Source organism: Cucurbita pepo, chromosome 9 (assembly GCF_057944985.1).
Source record: "Cucurbita pepo subsp. pepo isolate OVF chromosome 9, ASM5794498v1, whole genome shotgun sequence".
NCBI lineage: Eukaryota > Viridiplantae > Streptophyta > Magnoliopsida > Cucurbitales > Cucurbitaceae > Cucurbita > Cucurbita pepo.
The window spans coordinates 1,748,349-1,766,050 of NC_141806.1; the positions used below are offsets into that span (position 1 = coordinate 1,748,349).

Below are 17,702 nucleotides of genomic sequence, written 5' to 3' on the forward strand. Positions count from 1 at the left end.
TTTTGTACGTTCGAGTGTATCCTTAAACTTTTAATTTTGTATTTAATAGGTCGTTCATGAGTTGTCGAAGAACGGGTGGAGAGTTTTATAAGTAAGGTAGAAATGGAGGAAAGAGAAGGAGAAAAGGAGGTGGAAAAGTGGAGGACATGCAGTGGTAAAAGCAAAGAAGAAGAGAAAGGCACACAGAAGTAGGAAGCTTAATGGGAAGGGGATGTGTTCTATTGCCCCCACAACATGCCACTTTTCCTTCTCTACCACCACCTTTTCTCTCTCTTTTTACCCTTAATAATTATATATAACGTTTTTTGTTTTTAATTTTTTTTACCCCCAAATTGAAAGTTAAAGTTTGGAAATGGTAGAATTGAAAGACGGGTTTTTTTCAAATGTAGCTCCTAATTTCCGCTATCTGAAAAGTTATACGCTGTTTAAGTCGTTGTGTTGACTTTTGCTTATTGTTATATAACGTTGTTGTTAAATTTTTCTCTCATTCGTACTTTCAAACTCGTCTTTAAGAATCTTTATGCCCATGTTTTTATTAGGAATCACGACTCTCCACAATGGTATGATATTGTCCACTTTGAGCATAAGCACCAATGGAGATATATTCTTTTATTATAAACCCATGATCATTCCCTAAGTTAGTGGACTCACTCCCAACAATTCTCCCCTCTAACAAAGTACACTATAAGCCTACCCTGAGGCTTATGGAGCTCTCAAACAACCTCCCCTTAATCGAGGCTTGACTCCTTTCTCTAGATCTCTCAAACAGAGTTTTCTAAAAGCTTCTTCTCAAACGGGGTCAGAGGCTTGAACATAAGTTTTCTGACTATAGATGACACGAATACAACGAGAGTTTAACGTAATAAAATATATTATAAATAAAAAAGTCAAAGCGTTGGAAGAGATAAATAATGCAGCCATTGGAATATAGAAACCGCTGAGGAGCAAATGGTTTGTGTGGGGGAGAGGATGAGTGAAGTTAATTAAGTATTAAGTGGTTTCCATTTTTTGGGCTTATGACTTTGATTCTCTGATTAATGTGGGGATTTTGTTGTCTCATTAAACTTGATACTCTTACCCATAATTAATCCCTTTTTTCCCCTTTGGATTTGCTAATTTAAGTATATTGTTTCATGCCCTAAATGTACACTTCCATTAGGGCTTCTTTTTATCGTTTCAATCAAATGGGTTTTTTGTTTAATTACCATAAACTTACTAAAAAAGCTAAACTTAGAAAATAGTGCTCGGGTTGATTTTTATGTGCACATATATTTCAAGGCAATAAGCTTACGTTTCATTATTTAAAAGATCGAGTAGTCAACAAAATAGGGAAAAAGAACGTTTGTAGGCTCAACCGACACTAGCATGATATATGTGTAAGCTATTCTAATACTTCAATTATTTTATGGCTTTCTTTTTAAAAGTAAAGATGAGACCAAATTTGCACGTTAGGTTAGTCTTAGGGTTGTCCTCACATTGATTAATGGTCCAATATTCATATTGTTTAACTTTTTACCGGTAGTCTGAATCATCCTGACATGTTTCTGAATGTAATTCAACCACCTAAGCTTGGGAGACGAGGCGTCTTTTAATCATCTTCAAAATATTATTATTACTATCAATCATGACCATACGTTTCTATATCCATTGTAATTAATCTTGATATTGAAATTGAAATCCCTCTAGGGTTTTCTCAAATGGTCCTCGTTTTTTATGTATTAGTTTTAAATTTGAAAACTAGTCTATATGGATCCATAAATTTTGGTAGCAAAGCCCGTTTCATCAATTTTGGGCCCGCTAGCTCATAAATGGGCTAGTGGTACGATCCACGGTCTATCAATGGGTCGGGGAGATGGCCCAATAGACCATTAATGGGCCGGTAGTGTCCGTTATCTATCAATGGGCCGGGTACCCAAACTTTATATGTAATTACGCTATTCAATTTAATTTATATATATATATATATATATATATATATATATATATATATATATATAAAAAACCATATATGAGCTATCAAAATTTGAATAATAGCAATAATACTCACACCTACCATATGCTGGAATATAAATTGAAATATTAAATTTAATATTCAAAGTTCAAAGAAATATTAAATTTACAAACCTACCCATCCTACCTCATAAATAAAAAGACAGCTTATAAAAGCTATTATATATATATATATATTATATATTTCAAAAATTAAATCTTCAACTTATAATTAAAATAATCAATTCCTAACTCTTCCTCCATCTTGAATATAAAAGGCTTCCCAACAGACTTAGTACCAATGATGTAGATGTATTCTTGTGCAGACTTAGTACCAATGTAGATGTATTCCTGCTTATGAACTATGATCATTTCTTAAATTAATGAGCGAGACGTCCTAAATTAGCCAGTATGACACTCATTCCCAACAATCCTGTATTCCTATTAGCCAATGTGTGACTCACTCCCAATAATCTCGATCATTTCCTAAATTAGCCAAGGTGGGACTCACTCTCAACAATCCTCAACCCCTAAGTAATTTATAGGTGAGACTCACTCTCAACAATCCTCAACCCCTAAGTAATTTATTAGCAATAAATTATTATAATTTCCGCTTGAAATTTCTTACTAATTTTTCTCCATAAATATTTGTTTTCACCGGATTTTGTTTACCCATAAATTCTTTCACCAACTTTCAATAATCTATGGGTTTTTTCCTTTGTTTTATGAAGAAATTTGAATTTCATTTAGAAAAAGAGAGATAAATGGTCAATTTTATTCCAAAATCCAAATTGCAAGCAGACAAAGAAAGCAGGCCGCTAAGTGCATAAATAAATTGCAGCTTTCTTAACTTCTTCGCCGCGCAATACCCGCCGTATTCTCATATCTCGATTTCTCTGTTTTTTTTTTCCTTCCTCCTAATTTTCCAATAAAACCACCAAATTAAATTTGAAAAAATGTAAAGCTTGTTACCTAACCATTTACTACTACTAGCAGCCCGGGTTCGGTCATATTCCTCTCTATTCTCCCTATTATCAGGTCATCAACTTTTTTAACTCGAGGGTTCGTACTCATTACTAGGTTTGTTTTTTCTCATCGGTGGGTGTTCCAATGTATGACAAATAAATTATGGCACAAACCAACAACCACAGAGATTTCCAAATCTCCCTTTCCTAAACCAAACAAACACTAAAATCCAACCACCATTCTACTTCTTCCTACTATTTATATCACTCATTTTAACTTTAGATTTGTCCCCTTCAAGCACTTCCCTCTTTTTCATGAATCCATTAAAAAAAGACTTCAGCTCATGATTAAGTTACCCAGAGTAGAATTGGTCATTTTTTAAATGACTTGATGAGAACAATAAAATCATTTTTTAAAATTTCAGTAAACCCTTGTCAATATCAAAATTTCTTCTCTCTCCTCAACCAACTGCATCTGATTTTATAGGGTTGGGCCTGGTGATGAAGGCCCAGTAGGCCCAATAAGGAGACAAGTCCGAAGTGATAAACGGATATTTCTGTAATGACTGACAGATCATTCAGATTGGACACTGAAAGGACATATTATACACCAGTTTAATTCTCTTCTGGCCTCTGGTTTTTTGCAGTTAAAATGTTGGTGTTTTGATTCAAGTCAAAGACAATAGAACAAAAGAACATGGAAGAAGAAATCACTAGTCGCCACTACTGCTGCTACTACACATTGTTTTCTGAAGTGGAATGAATTGAAAAGAAGAAACTTTATGATTTCATATATAACAAAGAGGAGAACCAAAATAACCCCGGTTTTCTCCGTTGAATCTCAGAGAACGAGCAGAAAAAAAGAAAAGAAAGAGAAAAACGGGGGTATTTTGGATGGAAAAATGAATTAATCCTACTAATTATGAAGAGGATCTGGACAACTGGGTATTTTCCGTTTACTATCTACGAATCCTTCATGGTGGCGGTGGGGATCGAGGAAGGCTCTGTCCTTGAAGTATTTTTGAAGTAGTTCATATCGGCGGTTGGCGTGGTCTGTTTTGTCCGTCGTGTGCGGCGGCGGCTGCGGTGGTGGGAAAATCCTTGAAGCTCTAGCTTGGGAGAAACAACAAAAAACCCAAATCTGCGACACCCAGAGGATCAAAATTAGGATGGCAAAAGAAGAGGAAGCGGCGATTCTTCTGGTACACATCGCTGGAAGAGAAGAGGAATGAAATTGGATGAAACTTGAGTTCAGTAGGTTTGAAATCCCGTGTGTATGAGGGTCGACATGAATAAATAAAATGTCAAACCCAAATGGCTTTGTTGTCTGTATTTCTCTCAGATGGGGTTTGAAGCTTAGTTGTGAGATATAAGAACAAAGAAAAGACGGCTATAATGGAATGGGACACTCAGAGAAAAGAGAGAAGGACGACGGTGGGCCACGTGATGAGGGAATAGCAGGCTGAAATGGTCCACCTTCATATAATATGGTAACGGAACTTGGGTTTGACTCCTTTTCTTCCCTATTCACTAAACAATAACCAAAACAAGTAGAGTTTTATTCAGAATCCGACCTTTGTCGGTGCCTATTTTTTTATGATAAAGATTCCATAGAAAAGCCATGTATGGTATAGCCAAGAGGGGGTTTGTTTTTTCTTTTTCTCCATGATTTTTGATAATACATGACTTATGGGAGTGTTCTTGGGGAGCTCCCCAACCCAAATGGGGTGTAAAACTTAGAGCAGAGTAGGCATAAGATGAATAGAGAAATGAGGCAGTTCCTACGCAGAAACAGAAGATGTAAAAGGAAAGGGCCACGTTCTATCAATTTCAGAAAGCCTGTGTTCAATTCTGAGCATGATGCAGGCATTAAAGTTCAGCAACTTTTGCTTCCTATTTCCACTTTGTACTCTTCTTCTGTCTTATCACCTTTTAATCCTCTTCCGGTGTCCTTTATTACCTTTGCCTTTTTCCTTTTGGCCCTTTCGCCTTCTCACTCCTCCATTTTCCTTCACTCACTCATGAAACTAAGGCTAAATGTTTAAAAAGAAAAAAAAGTTAAATATATCTTTTTAGACCGACCCTCTTATCATTGAGGATTATTGGAAGTGAGTCTCACTTTGACTAATTTAGAGAATGATTATAAGTTTATAAGTGAGGAATACTATCTTCATTGGTATGGGGCCTTTTGGAGAAGCTCAAAACAAAGTCATGAGAGCTTATGTTCAAAGTGGACAATATCAACATTATATAGATCCGTGATTCCTAACACTTAATAGGTGAACTTTTGAGAGTTTTATTAATATCTTCAATTTCTTTTTAAATTTCTTTTTTTAAAAATATACTATTAGAACATAAATAGAAACAATTAACAAAAATAGTTTTGAATTTAAAAAAATTGTATTAGCACCCATAATATTTATTTAAAAATCTTGGGTTGGAAACTCTAGAAGAACCCATTTAAAAGTAACTCATATCAATATATTTTTTTTTTTCTATATAGACACTCATCTTTTCCTATTTGTCCAATTCTTACACCAATTTTTTCATTAACAAAACATAACATCATCTTCCATGACAAGGAACCTTCTTAAATTAATTATATAGCAAATAAACTAATTTGAACTAAAAGTGATGAACAAAATCTTCATTACTATAAATTTAGCAATGTTACTCTACATTTGACATATTACCCTACATTTAATTACCCACAGATAACCTTGTTAAAATATATAAATTCTAACATTCTTTAGTGATTATATTATTATTCGTTATTCTTGCTATAACCTATATATACTTCGATTGAATGGGTAGTTCTAAAGGTGGAAGAAAGAAAGAAAGTAGAGTAAGAGGATATTTAAGCCGATAGGAAAAATAAGAAAGTTTTAGATCATAAATATAAATATAAATATAAGTAGAGAAGAAAGAAAATGAAAAAGAGAAGTAATATGGTGTAGATTACTAATGGTAAAAGCTTTTTTTTAGTTTTAAAATGATCAATGGGATTATTTTTAAAACAAATTACTAAATATTTAGTCCAAAAATCAAGAATAAAAGATTTAAGACTATATGAGTATTTTCTAAAGTTTAGGGCAAGAAAGAGGTTGGGAAAGTAAGGCAAATGACTTGGTCAATAAGGGAATTCAACTTCTTCTGATTTGACAGCTCCTAAAAGTTCCAATATACTCCTTTCTTTCTTTTTCTTTTCACTTGGAATTATATACAAGCTTAGTTTTCTCTATATTGAACCAAATCACAAGCTGTCTCTGACTGACTCCAAAAAGTAATACTCTGACTGAAATATTCTTTGCTTAAATCTTATTCAACATACTTTCTCCAGCCACTAACAACAAAGGAGCCTCTCCCTTTGGCAATCAGTATAGGACAGTCCACCTTAAATGATACATTTTGAACATATAATAATCTTCAGAATTTGGCTTCATTACCCAAAGCTCCTATCATCTTCAGAACCTCTTTTGCTCATGAACACCATGAATTTACACACAGTCTGATCATAATATATCATCAGGGACCCAATAGAGATAAACCAATAATATGCCTATATGCAGAGGAGATGGGGTGGATTTTAAGAATGGCTAGCCATTCCGACCAATGAGTTTGAACGGCTTGCCTTAGGAGATAACTTTGCCACTGTAACCTTTGTGAAGGATGGTAGATTTTTCAGAAGTGCAATTGAAAAAAAAAAAAACCACCTTTCTGCAGTGTTCACTGGAGAAGTTCAGAGAATCACTCGTAGATATGCACTATTGATTGTATCTGCATCTGCAACCAGGAAATCTGAAAAGAAGCATTAAACACAAAATTCGAACTTCTTTCACGAGTTGGTCGAAGTTTGTATTCAATGTCTGACTTCAATGATGCACCCAAAAGATTTTGAACTTACAGGGAGGTTTTAATTTCCATAATTGTTAGCTTGACAACGTCACCAGGATGAAAAACGAGTTACGGACTAGAGATGATGTTTTCAAGGAGGAAATGATCTTCCAAAAGATTGCACAGTTCAGCATCCATAAACAGTGATTCAATAGCTTGGAGAATTAAGAAAGCACCCGTTACATTGCGGATAGCAACATCAGAGTCTTACGTAAAATAGGTGGTGTTGGTCCTTCCATGTTTATTCTTGATGCTCAGATACGAACAAGTGAAAGTGATACAGTGAACTGAGAAGGAACTAAAGGAATCAAATAACAAGATTCCAATTGAAACACTCGAGCTTAATGAGAGTTCAAAAACTTGGGGAGAGGAAAAGGAAAGGGAAAAGAAAGAGAAAATCCTTGAAAATTGAATGAAGTTTTTTATCATGCAAGTTATTTCTAGTTGACAGGGAAATATGTTCGAGTCAAATTAAGTTTTGGATTACTATGTATTTTCTTAAAATTAATTTTAAATATATCTTTTCGAGAAAGTATTTACTAATATAGCATCTCTTAATTGATATAAATTTGTCTATAATAGTTGTGATCATATTATTGTTGATTAATTTAGATAGGGATTAATTGTAATGTCATAAGAACCATTAATTATATTATATGTTTATCACTAATAATCAATCAGAATTGACCTAATTATATGCGTTTTATTTTTATATAATATTTTGTTATAACATACCAAAATAGAATATTAAATTTACAATTTCTTAAACTATTATTTTGTAATTGTTGGGATAAATATACTTTTAGTTCATGAGATTTAAGGTTAGTTTTTATGGGGTTCACAACACTAATTTACTATCTTTGCTCACTCCATTCATATTATTTTGATTTTGTTGATTAGTTGGACTCACCTCCATGGCACCCTTTTTGCAAGGGTTTTTCCCATCTGTTTATCAGAAAGAAGCTTTCTACATTTCTACCAATTAGTACTGCAAGTTTGGTAGTCTTACCCTCACTATGTTCACATATCCTCTTTATTTGGCAGCATTTTTTGCCTCACCACTACGTTGGTTCTCTTTCCTTTCACAAAAGTGGAATTCCTTGGTGCCAAACCAATCGCCTAACTATAGATGGTATCAAATCCCAAATTTTTCTGTATTTTTAAGTAATGAGAGATCTTATTATTTCCTGAATTATTTTGCTGAATGAATGACTTTGGAGATAATTTTCTCATTCTCCTCAGAAAGAAGATAATGATGGAATGAAACTAGATCAAACTAACAATAATGAGTAGGTCCCACTTTAATTTTATCACAAGTTATTCTGAAACACCAGATCTCGGCATTTTCTTTTCTTGGAATTGAGAAAATTAAGAGCCTGGTGGAAGATGTTGGATTTAAGATGCTATTCCTACGGAAAGAAAAAAATGGATTCCACGGAAAGGCGTCAACACCAAGGTTATAACTAGGTGAGAGGCAATTGCCCATCAGTCAAAAAGTTTTTGTTTTGATTTGGTTTTTTTTTTTCTATTTCGCATTGGTATAAAATGGATTTTTAAAGAAATATTTTCATTCACGTAAATTTACTAGTTTGTTCTAAGCTTTTGAAAATGATGCCAAAAGGTCTGTATTTTCTCGCGCAGGTTTTCTTCTAATCCTTTCTCTCTGATCTATGAGCTTCAATTTATTCGAGAGGCAAATATGACAGTAGTCTATGCTAACATAGGTTTTGGGTGTTTAAAAAGCTGATCTTCGTGTCCATTTACTTTTATAAGAAAATAAATTACCGATTGGGCAAGGGCAAAACAATTTTTTTTTTATATATATATATAAAATAAAGAATAAAGAGGAAATCATGAAAGAAGCCTGGAAGGCAGTAAGAACCTTGTCTAGAGAGGGAAGCTACAAAAATCTGGCAATTAGGCATAAACATGATAAGAAACTTTCCATACGGAAATCCAGCTAGAAACTTCAGAAGCGACCTAACTTTCACGCCTCTTCCACCAAACATTTTCTTGTCAACAAAAATGCTCTTATTCCTCTCTTTTAAACATCCCAAATATTGCCAAACTTGGATTGATCTAACTGGTCTCACTTTGTTTCTGAAACAAGGGTCCACAATGAGTTGAAAGGCTCCAAAATCCTGGTTTATCACTCAACTAAGACCAACAGATTTAAAGGTTCTACCTCCATTGTCAATAAATGAAGACGTCGCCTAGGTACATTAAATAGTGACTCGTGTTGAAACATGAAAAAGATTAACCTCGAGTATGCGAGTCTAGCTGATGGATATACAAGGGAAAGATCATTTTTATCTTATCTGTACAAGAATAAAAGGTGGAGATCTTCAAAGAGTAGAGTGGTAGGAAAATATTGGTTAGCAAGTGCCTGAATTGTAAAGAGTCGGTGAGATTTCACTAATCAGTTGTAGTGAGTTGGCCTAGTTTGTTATGCTGGAGAGGGGACATAAATGAGTCTCTACAATTCAAATGCTGCCTCAACTATTTAAATTGTGCAGCCATATGTTACAAGGAGGATGGTTAACAGAACTAGAATTTCTATCACTGTAGTTTTTCACACTTTCTTCGTATTGCCAAGTTAGCTAATCCGAACATTTGCTTAGAGGAGTTCGAGAATGTTATGCTAGTTGTGGCTCCTATAGTTCAGGTTATCTCTATGGCAGCAATTGATGTAAACCGAGATATCCTCGGTATCCTAACTCTGACATGCTTCCGTTAAAGAAATCTCAAGGACACGAGTCATTATCCAGAGCTCCTGCTCTTGGAAAACAACGAGATTTTTGATACAACAAGCATACTCTCAACAAAGGTTACTCAAATCTTAATCTATTAAGCCAGAGTAATCTTAATACACTAATGCGCTTAATAACACGATAGGATGAGCTCAAAGACTAACTAGATTTACGAAATTCAAACTTGAAACAGATTGTTCTGATTACATAAATGCAAAATCAACAGTAAATTAAACAAGAAATCCACAGACAAACAATGCTTACAAAAATCGAGAATCAAGAACAATTCAGTATAGTAAATAAGACGGAGAATGTGGTACTTACACGGTTTTCAATCCTTTAACATCATTCTAGTCCGAAAGTTCACAAAAGAGCGCCGAAAATGCTTCATCATTATCTCAGGATAGCAATGACGAACCGCTACGTATAAGATATCACGAGTAAGCGAGAGTGAAATGCAACTTTTCAATTTGAACTGTACCTTCAACAAAGAAACCGGACACAGCGAATGGTATGGAAAACGAAAAGGATAGAGAAATTGTACCTTGGACTTGCTGAACCTGCTTTGGTTTCGGGTAAGAGCTTTGAAGTTCGTTGTTCCAAGAGTGGCGCTCCCATGGAACCGACGAGACGACTGGGTCAGGCAAGCGCGTGATCCCGCGAGAAGCCGCGAAAATGGGCCCGAATGGATATTTTGGCCCACATTTCAAATAAATTTAGAATTTTTTGAAATAAAAAGCCTTGCATTTTATTATTATTTTTTTATTTTTAAAAAAGAAAATTGATATACTCAAATATTATATTATTAAAATGATACATTCATATTCCCTCCAAATAAATATTGATTAAAAAAAAATTATAAAGAAAAAAAATATTAATACTACTTTTAAAATTTTATTGATATTTTTAAATATAGTTCTAACTATAAATATATTTTTTAAATTTTAAAAAAAATTTAAATGGTATTAACAAAAACATTTTAAGGTTTAATATACATTTTAAACCTTTTTTTTTTTTTTTTGAAATTTTTTTTTATAGACAAATTAGAAAGTCGGTGTATTTTTATTAATGAGAGATAAAAATGTTTATTAATGTAGACAGAAGTAAAAAATAAATATAGAAAAAACATTTAAATATAAAATTGTATTGAAAGAAATTAGATGGGCCCGTCTATTTTGCAATAAGGCCCAAGGCGGCCTGCCAAGAGCCCAAGACAAGGCTCTGGGCTTTGGGCTCCCAATAAGCGGCCCATAACCATGAATCTAGTCTACGTGGCATCCTCTCTCTCTTTCCCTCACATAAGGCAAGGGGTCCACGTAGTTAAGCCCATGGCATGTGAGTGACGTGGACAGTACCCTTCATTTACGTGGATTACTTTAAATCAGACCCACTTCAATAAATATAAATTTACACGTAGGACAAAGAGAATCGGTCGGCTGAAAAACGTCGGCCCAATTGGGGGAGATAGAGATAAGGGTAATGGGTCGTTGACACGTGTCAAAACGAGATGGTGGAGGGAAAAGGGGATAAGATTTGAAATCCACTGTGTGGTCATTACAAGCGTGACATGATCTTGAATCCCAAGCTTACGACCACTGAATGGGTTTGCGAATGGATAAAAAGGCCTAAGCGGTGGAGAATCGTTGAAGCGAAAGGGGTTGAATTGAGCTAAGGCCTTATAAATACACCATTTCTGAGTGTCACCCGTCGCTAACTCAACCAGCGCAGGCGTTCAAGTACTCTACTACCTAGCTAGCTAACAAAAAACAGAACAAAAAACAGAACAGAGGGTATCAATGGCTTCCATTGTCTCCTCCGCCGCCGCTGTCGCCTCCGTGAACAGGGCTTCCCCTGCTCAAGCTAGCATGGTAGCACCCTACACTGGGCTGAAATCCACCGCTGGCTTCCCTGTCACCCGCAAGAACAACGACATCACCACTCTTGCTAGCAATGGTAGCAGAGTTCGGTGCATGAAGGTATTAAACAACTCAATTCGTTTGTTAAAATTATGGGTTGTTCTTAATTTTTTGTGGGTTTGTTTGTAAAGGTGTGGCCACCACTTGGATTGAAGAAGTTCGAGACTCTGTCTTACCTGCCTGATCTTACCGGTGAACAATTGTTGAAGGAAATTGCGTACCTTCTCCGCTCTGGCTGGGTTCCCTGCATCGAGTTCGAGTTGGAGGTTAGTCATATTAAGAATCACGACTCCCCACAATGGTATGGTATATAGAAAATCCCCCCTCGAACAAAGTATACCATAAAGCCTCGTGTGAGGCCTATGAAGCCCTCGAACAACCTCCCCTTAATTGAGGCTAGACTACTTTCTCATGACCCTTTACCCTATTTGTTCGACATTTGATGATTCTATTAACATGGCTAAATTAAAAGCATAATCCTGATACCAGACATGACATTGGTGGCTTGTTTTTGGCTAGCAAGAATTGAGATGTATTACTTACTTATAAACTCATGATCATTTCTGAACTGGGTTTGGATGATTTTGCAGAAGGGATTTGTGTACCGTGAGAACCACAGGTCACCGGGATACTACGACGGACGATACTGGACCATGTGGAAGCTGCCCATGTTCGGGTGCACAGACCCAGCTCAGGTGGCGGCTGAGATCGAGGAGGCCAAGAAGGAGTACCCCAACGCATTCATCAGGGTCATTGGGTTTGACAATGTCCGCCAAGTGCAGTGCATCAGTTTCATTGTCTACAAGCCTGCATCCTACTAAGTTTCTTCATTCCCGCCCATCGCCGCCTTCACTTGGGTTTCAACAAATTTATTTCCTTTTTAAACCTTAATTTTCTCTTTACATTTTGTTGTGTTCATCATCAAGCTATGTTTATTTCCCCGACTTTCCAACTCGATTCGGAATAAATGATGCTTTGATTTGTTGTTAAGAACTCGTATCAATCTTTCTATCTTTATGTATCGCCAAATTCTATGGAATTCTATCGAAATCGCGATAAAAATTAAGTAATTTTTTAGATATGATGGAGAAATTGATTGTCGTTTATAATTAGAACGTATATATTTACGAGTAAATTAATGTTTTGATTGAAGGGTACAGAAGATAGAACGTCACAATTATCAAAATGATGCAAACAAATTTAACTTTTTAATAATGTTGAAGTTTTATTTGTATGAAAAAGAAAAGAAATTAACGAAAAATATCAATTGAAGTGCCCTTGTCTTAAAGGATGCATGACCCTTCATCCGTAGAAATCGCCCACGAGTAACAAAGCTCACATAAGGTACCGAGAGGACTATCACAGTTAGGTGCGAATAAATTACCTCCTATTTGTAAAGTACCCTTCTTCTTATTTAGGGGTTGAGGTGAGAAATGGTTTGATGAACAGTTCCGTTCGCCACGCACCGCCCCCATTCACTTGCTTATTAATAGTGCCCCACAACTATTAATAGTATAGTAGGGTTGAAACACGAGAGTGCCCGCCTTTTCTTTCACGCTGGCCTAAGTCAATCTTTTAGTAAGCATAATCGTGTATATATATCTATATCTATATATATCTTCGATGCTGTCATTTCGAAATGTCCGCTTCAACTACCAAAAAGCTAAGTTGGCTAGACGAGCCCAGATGTGAGGAAGCAAGAGCAATAAAACAACAAATCTCTCGCTTAAGGCTTTTCATCGTAAGGGGCAAAGAGAAGAGCTTTTGCTACTGAGAAAGCGAATGGTAAGCACGAAGGTTCAAGACTTAACCGAGCGTTAGCGAAGTGCTGTAGTAGCGCTGAACCCCTATGTGCTATAATGCTGAGCCAAGGACACTCTGCCTTATCTATAGAAGCAGCCAACTGAGTTGTAATTCGGTAAGAATAAACAAGTAATTTATGTGAAGAGGGCTTAGGGTTTCCTCTCGTTTTTTCTAATAGGATTAGCTCGTTGGTGAATTGGGCTTCTACTATGAATTATTGGGTTGTAGACATGCGAGGGCACGGCCACACGGACTCAAACGACTCAACTGGTTCAGGTCAAGTTGGACTCGGTCAAGACGAACTCTTATAGGTTTTTAGACCCTCTTGTTTCATCATTTAGGTTAAATTTTACTTCAAAACTAGATTGAATAGGTTATATTGGTAATTTTCTTACATTAATTTTTTTATTTAAATATTGAATATAAATATGTGATTATGATGAATTTTGATTTCGTTTTCGAAAAATTATTATACAAGTGGAGGAAAATGACATGAACATGTGAACCACTGTTTCAATCCAACGATCAATCCGTCCCTTTCCGAATTGTACGGCACAACAACCAAGCCCATTTCAGGCCCATTATTGTGACATGAGTCCAAGCCCATTTCCGGCCCAATATTGTGACATGAGTCCAAGCCCATTTCCGGCACATTATTATGACATGAGTCCAAGCCCATTTCCGGCCCATTATTATTGTGACATGGGTCCAAGCCCATTTTCGGCCTATTATTGTGACATGGGTCCAAGCCCATTTCCGGCCCATATTTATTGTGACATGGGTCCAAGCCCATTTTCGGCCTATTATTGTGACATGGGTCCAAGCCCATTTCCGGCCTATGATTGTGACATGGGTCCAAGCCCATTTCCGACCCATTATTGTGACATGGGTCCAAGCCCATTTACGGCCCATTGTTGTGACATGGGTCCAAGCCCATTTACGGCCCATTATTACGTCATGGGTTCAAGCCTATTTCCGGTCCATTATTGTGACATGGGTTCAAGCTCATCCATACAATTGGGCTTAGGTTTTGCAGCATGTTAGTAAGCGCAAATAGAACGGCTAGCCAAGCTTGAGTGAACGGTCCAAGTTATAGCAGGAAGCAAAGAATCTTTGATCCCATCGACAAAATTGTGTCAGAATTCAGAAATCAATACTCCATTAAAGAGACAAGCTCTGCAACAAAGCTGCTTTGAAGAGAGAGAGAAAGAGAGAGGTTAGGAATCCCTCAATTAACCAACATAAACACACTCTCAACAACCCTATGGGCTCGAACAACCTCCCCTTAATCGTGGCTCGATTCTTCCAGAGTTCTCGAATAATGTACATATTTTGTTTGACATGTGAGTCACTTTTGACTACACCTTTGAGGCCCACAACTTCTTTGTTCGACATTTAAGGATTTTATTGACAAGACTAACCTAAGAGCATAACCCTGATACAATGTTATGAATCACGACTCTCCACAATGGTACGATATTGTCTTTCGACTCTCCACAATGGTACGATATTGTCTTCCGACTCTCTACAATGGTACGTTGTTGTCCGCTAATCCTCAACTAGAGAGAAACTTATCCTCAACTAGAGAGGGAGGGAGAGAGAGAGGTACTTATTCGACCAACAAAGTGGCTTTCGCAAAAGCCGGAGAGGTCGGCGATTCCCTGAAGAAGATGCCCTGAAAAAGCAATCTTATGGATCCATATCGGTAGCTAGCGTTATGCTTAAGCATACTTTCAAAACAAAATTCAAAAAACCCAGAAAGAAAGATGAACAGAGATGAACAGAGATTCAGAAAGAAAGATGATGAACAGAGATTAAGAATAAGAAATGTTCTACAATATATCAACATGTTCATCACTTCTACAGACTCCATTTCAAGTTCTTCTGCAATATCTACAAATTGCCTCTCACTCTCTCTCACAAATCATCCCAAAACCAGCGAACAACAATGAAAATTTCCTCAACCTTATGACTTCTAAGTACAAAAATATAATACAAGAGGTTGACCATCCACGCATCGTTGCTTGTTCTTGATCGACTCGAAAAAAGAAAAAAAAAAAAAAGAAAAAAAAGGAAAAAAAAGCTTAAAAATACATAGCTTTTGTATACATGGGAATTGATTTTCATTTACATTTTCAAAGAACACTTCAAAAGTATTCACAAAAGAAGGGCAAATTGTATTTGGAGATCTTTGTATTCTATGGATTTGAAATTGAGATGGGTTTTCTAAGCGAAGGCAGGGATGCTGCAATTTTGCCTATCCCTGTCCAGGCAATCGAAACCCTCAATCCTTACCGTTGGTTTGTTCCCAAAACTCGCCCTTACACGGCCGCCTCCCTTCCTGGAGGTTGCTGTAGGGGGCGACAACTGACCTGAGGGTGAAGCGATCGGTGAAAAGGGGATGAAATTTTCATCCCCGAAACGGTCGTCCTGAATCAATGGGTTGGCTACTCTGCTCGGCGGAGACCCACGTAAAAAAGGGGGCGTCGAAGCCAACTGCGTAAACGATTGATCCACGCTGCGACAATCCTATAAAATTCAACAACTTAAGCTACCAGGGCCTCCTCTAAATTCCGATATTCATCTCTTATGATCTGAAGAAACGAAAAATGAAAAGAGATAAGAGCATAGCATACCTTTTTCAGCAGGAAGTCAAGCAGATCCGGTCCGGCTGCCATGTCAATTTGCTCAACTTGGTGACTGAAATTCAGTTCAAGAAAGAATTAACAAAAGGGAGGCATTTCCAAGGGTTCTTCTTTTGTAAAATCACGATAAGAATCAGAAAACTAACCAAACATTCCACCGGAAAAAGCTATCGGCGTGGCCGTTGACGGCGACCTGTAGATTACTAAGACGCCGTGGTTTAGGGCAAACAATATGATCTCTAACGTCTGAAACGGGACGCGGAACAGAGGTCCTCATCTCCTCGTCGTGACCCGAGAAGGTGTTCGACAGAATGCCGCAGTGATTCATACTCGCCTTCGGTTATTCCAAGGGACAAATAAAGCTGGAGAGATGAGAAAGCAACCGAAAACATATGTAATACAAGAAACAAAGCATCCTGGCGACAAATGGCACCAAACAAACGATGAAATCGGAAGAAAATTCAAAGTTTGATTTTGTCCCCCCCGCAAATCGGAAATTGTTCGGAAATTTCGCGAATAATTAAAATATTCAAGCTAAAAAGAACGGACAAAAAAGAAAAATTAGTTCATTACATGGCATGATCCTTTACATCACTATCATAACAATTAAAAAATTAAGACAAACACGCACATATGTTATCCAAAGCCCCTTAGTAGATCGAAAAAAATTAATAATCAAAACCTGCACGAATTCAAAATTATTTTCATAAAATACTAAAATCATAAACGATTCAATAAGTCCTCTAATCCTCAAACCCTAAAACACAACTTCCTTCCCTAAAAACCCTAATCCATTCATCCAGAGTAAAATTAACCATCTCTAGACCTAAACAGTTCCAAAAGAACTCCAAAACCAAACACCAGATCCACGCCAAAGAAGCCTAGAATTTCCATATCTCACAAACAGATTCAAATTCCACCACAACAAAAGAAAAATCAAATAAAAGAGGGAGCGAAAAAGAACAAAACCTGAAAATCAAGTGGCAGCAGTTGAGTATCCAACCTTCAAAAAGTTGAGCAGTATTATATACAGAATGAAAGAAGGAAAAGCCAGGACAGCGGCGGGCCGGCGGATGTAAACGGGGAAACAAATACAAAAGGAAAAGAGCAAACAGAAGAACAGCGCCGCAGTGTACAGAGCAATCAGAAAAGCAGAACAAAAAAGTTAAGAACAGAGGAGAGAGAAAGTAGAGAGAGAAGGCGGATGAAGAAGAAGAAGAAGAAGAAGAAGACGAAGACCGTTCCCAACTCGCTGGGGTCGGAGGTTTGGGCTTCGGTATTTGGGGTTTTTAAATTTAAATTTTTGTTAATTTTTTTTAAAAAATAATTTTCAAATTTCGTATTTATTAAGTAATTGTAAAATTGGCGGTGCCGGTCGAGGCCGACACAAATATCACCGGTTTCAGCGCCTTAACTTTTATAACATTTTATTTTAAATTAATTCTGTGTAAATATCTCAATGTAGGCCCCACCCTTTGATGAATTAAATGGACGGTTATACTTAATTACCATACAAGCTACGTGATTTCGACACGTGTCTTAGATCATGTGGTTAGTTGGCAAACTTTGGTCTTTTCAATGAAGTGATCACGTGTTTCGTCCTTTTTTTATGCTTCAGAATATTAATTATATATTATTTTTTGTAAAATAAGGAATGATAAATTATATGCTAAATTAATAAATTAATAAAAATAAAAGTTAAATTTTTTTTTAAAAATTAGGAAATGTGTTTTTATTTGG

General features: G+C 36.4%; 2 protein-coding genes and 1 long non-coding RNA gene across 4 annotated transcripts; 1 reads left to right on the forward strand and 2 right to left on the reverse strand.

The window, feature by feature from the left end:
* Nucleotides 1-3,654: 3,654 nt before the first annotated feature.
* Nucleotides 3,655-10,421, reverse strand: LOC111801592 (uncharacterized). Its single transcript, XR_015422494.1, has 2 exons — nucleotides 10,143-10,421; nucleotides 3,655-10,018 (listed from the first exon to the last, which is right to left on the reverse strand). It is a non-coding gene; the product is annotated as an uncharacterized LOC111801592 (long non-coding RNA).
* Nucleotides 10,422-11,253: 832 nt separating this feature from the next.
* LOC111802721 (ribulose bisphosphate carboxylase small subunit, chloroplastic) lies at nucleotides 11,254-12,507 on the forward strand. The gene is made up of 3 exons (XM_023687188.2): nucleotides 11,254-11,574; nucleotides 11,646-11,780; nucleotides 12,105-12,507. Exons 1-3 carry the CDS (start codon nucleotides 11,395-11,397, stop codon nucleotides 12,333-12,335), a joined length of 546 nt encoding a protein of 181 aa, XP_023542956.1. The 5' UTR covers nucleotides 11,254-11,394; the 3' UTR covers nucleotides 12,336-12,507.
* LOC111802711 (uncharacterized) lies at nucleotides 12,419-17,154 on the reverse strand. Of its 2 annotated transcripts, none has more exons than XM_023687178.2 (4): nucleotides 16,932-17,154; nucleotides 16,109-16,296; nucleotides 15,954-16,017; nucleotides 12,419-15,846 (listed from the first exon to the last, which is right to left on the reverse strand). In XM_023687178.2, the coding sequence occupies exons 2-4, from the start codon at nucleotides 16,288-16,290 to the stop codon at nucleotides 15,544-15,546; spliced, it is 549 nt and encodes a 182-aa protein (XP_023542946.1). In that variant the 5' UTR covers nucleotides 16,291-16,296; nucleotides 16,932-17,154; the 3' UTR covers nucleotides 12,419-15,543. The 2 variants fall into 2 exon arrangements, with proteins under 2 accessions (XP_023542946.1, XP_023542945.1); XM_023687177.2 differs by having other exon boundaries at nucleotides 16,109-16,324; nucleotides 16,932-17,152.
* Nucleotides 17,155-17,702: the final 548 nt, after the last annotated feature.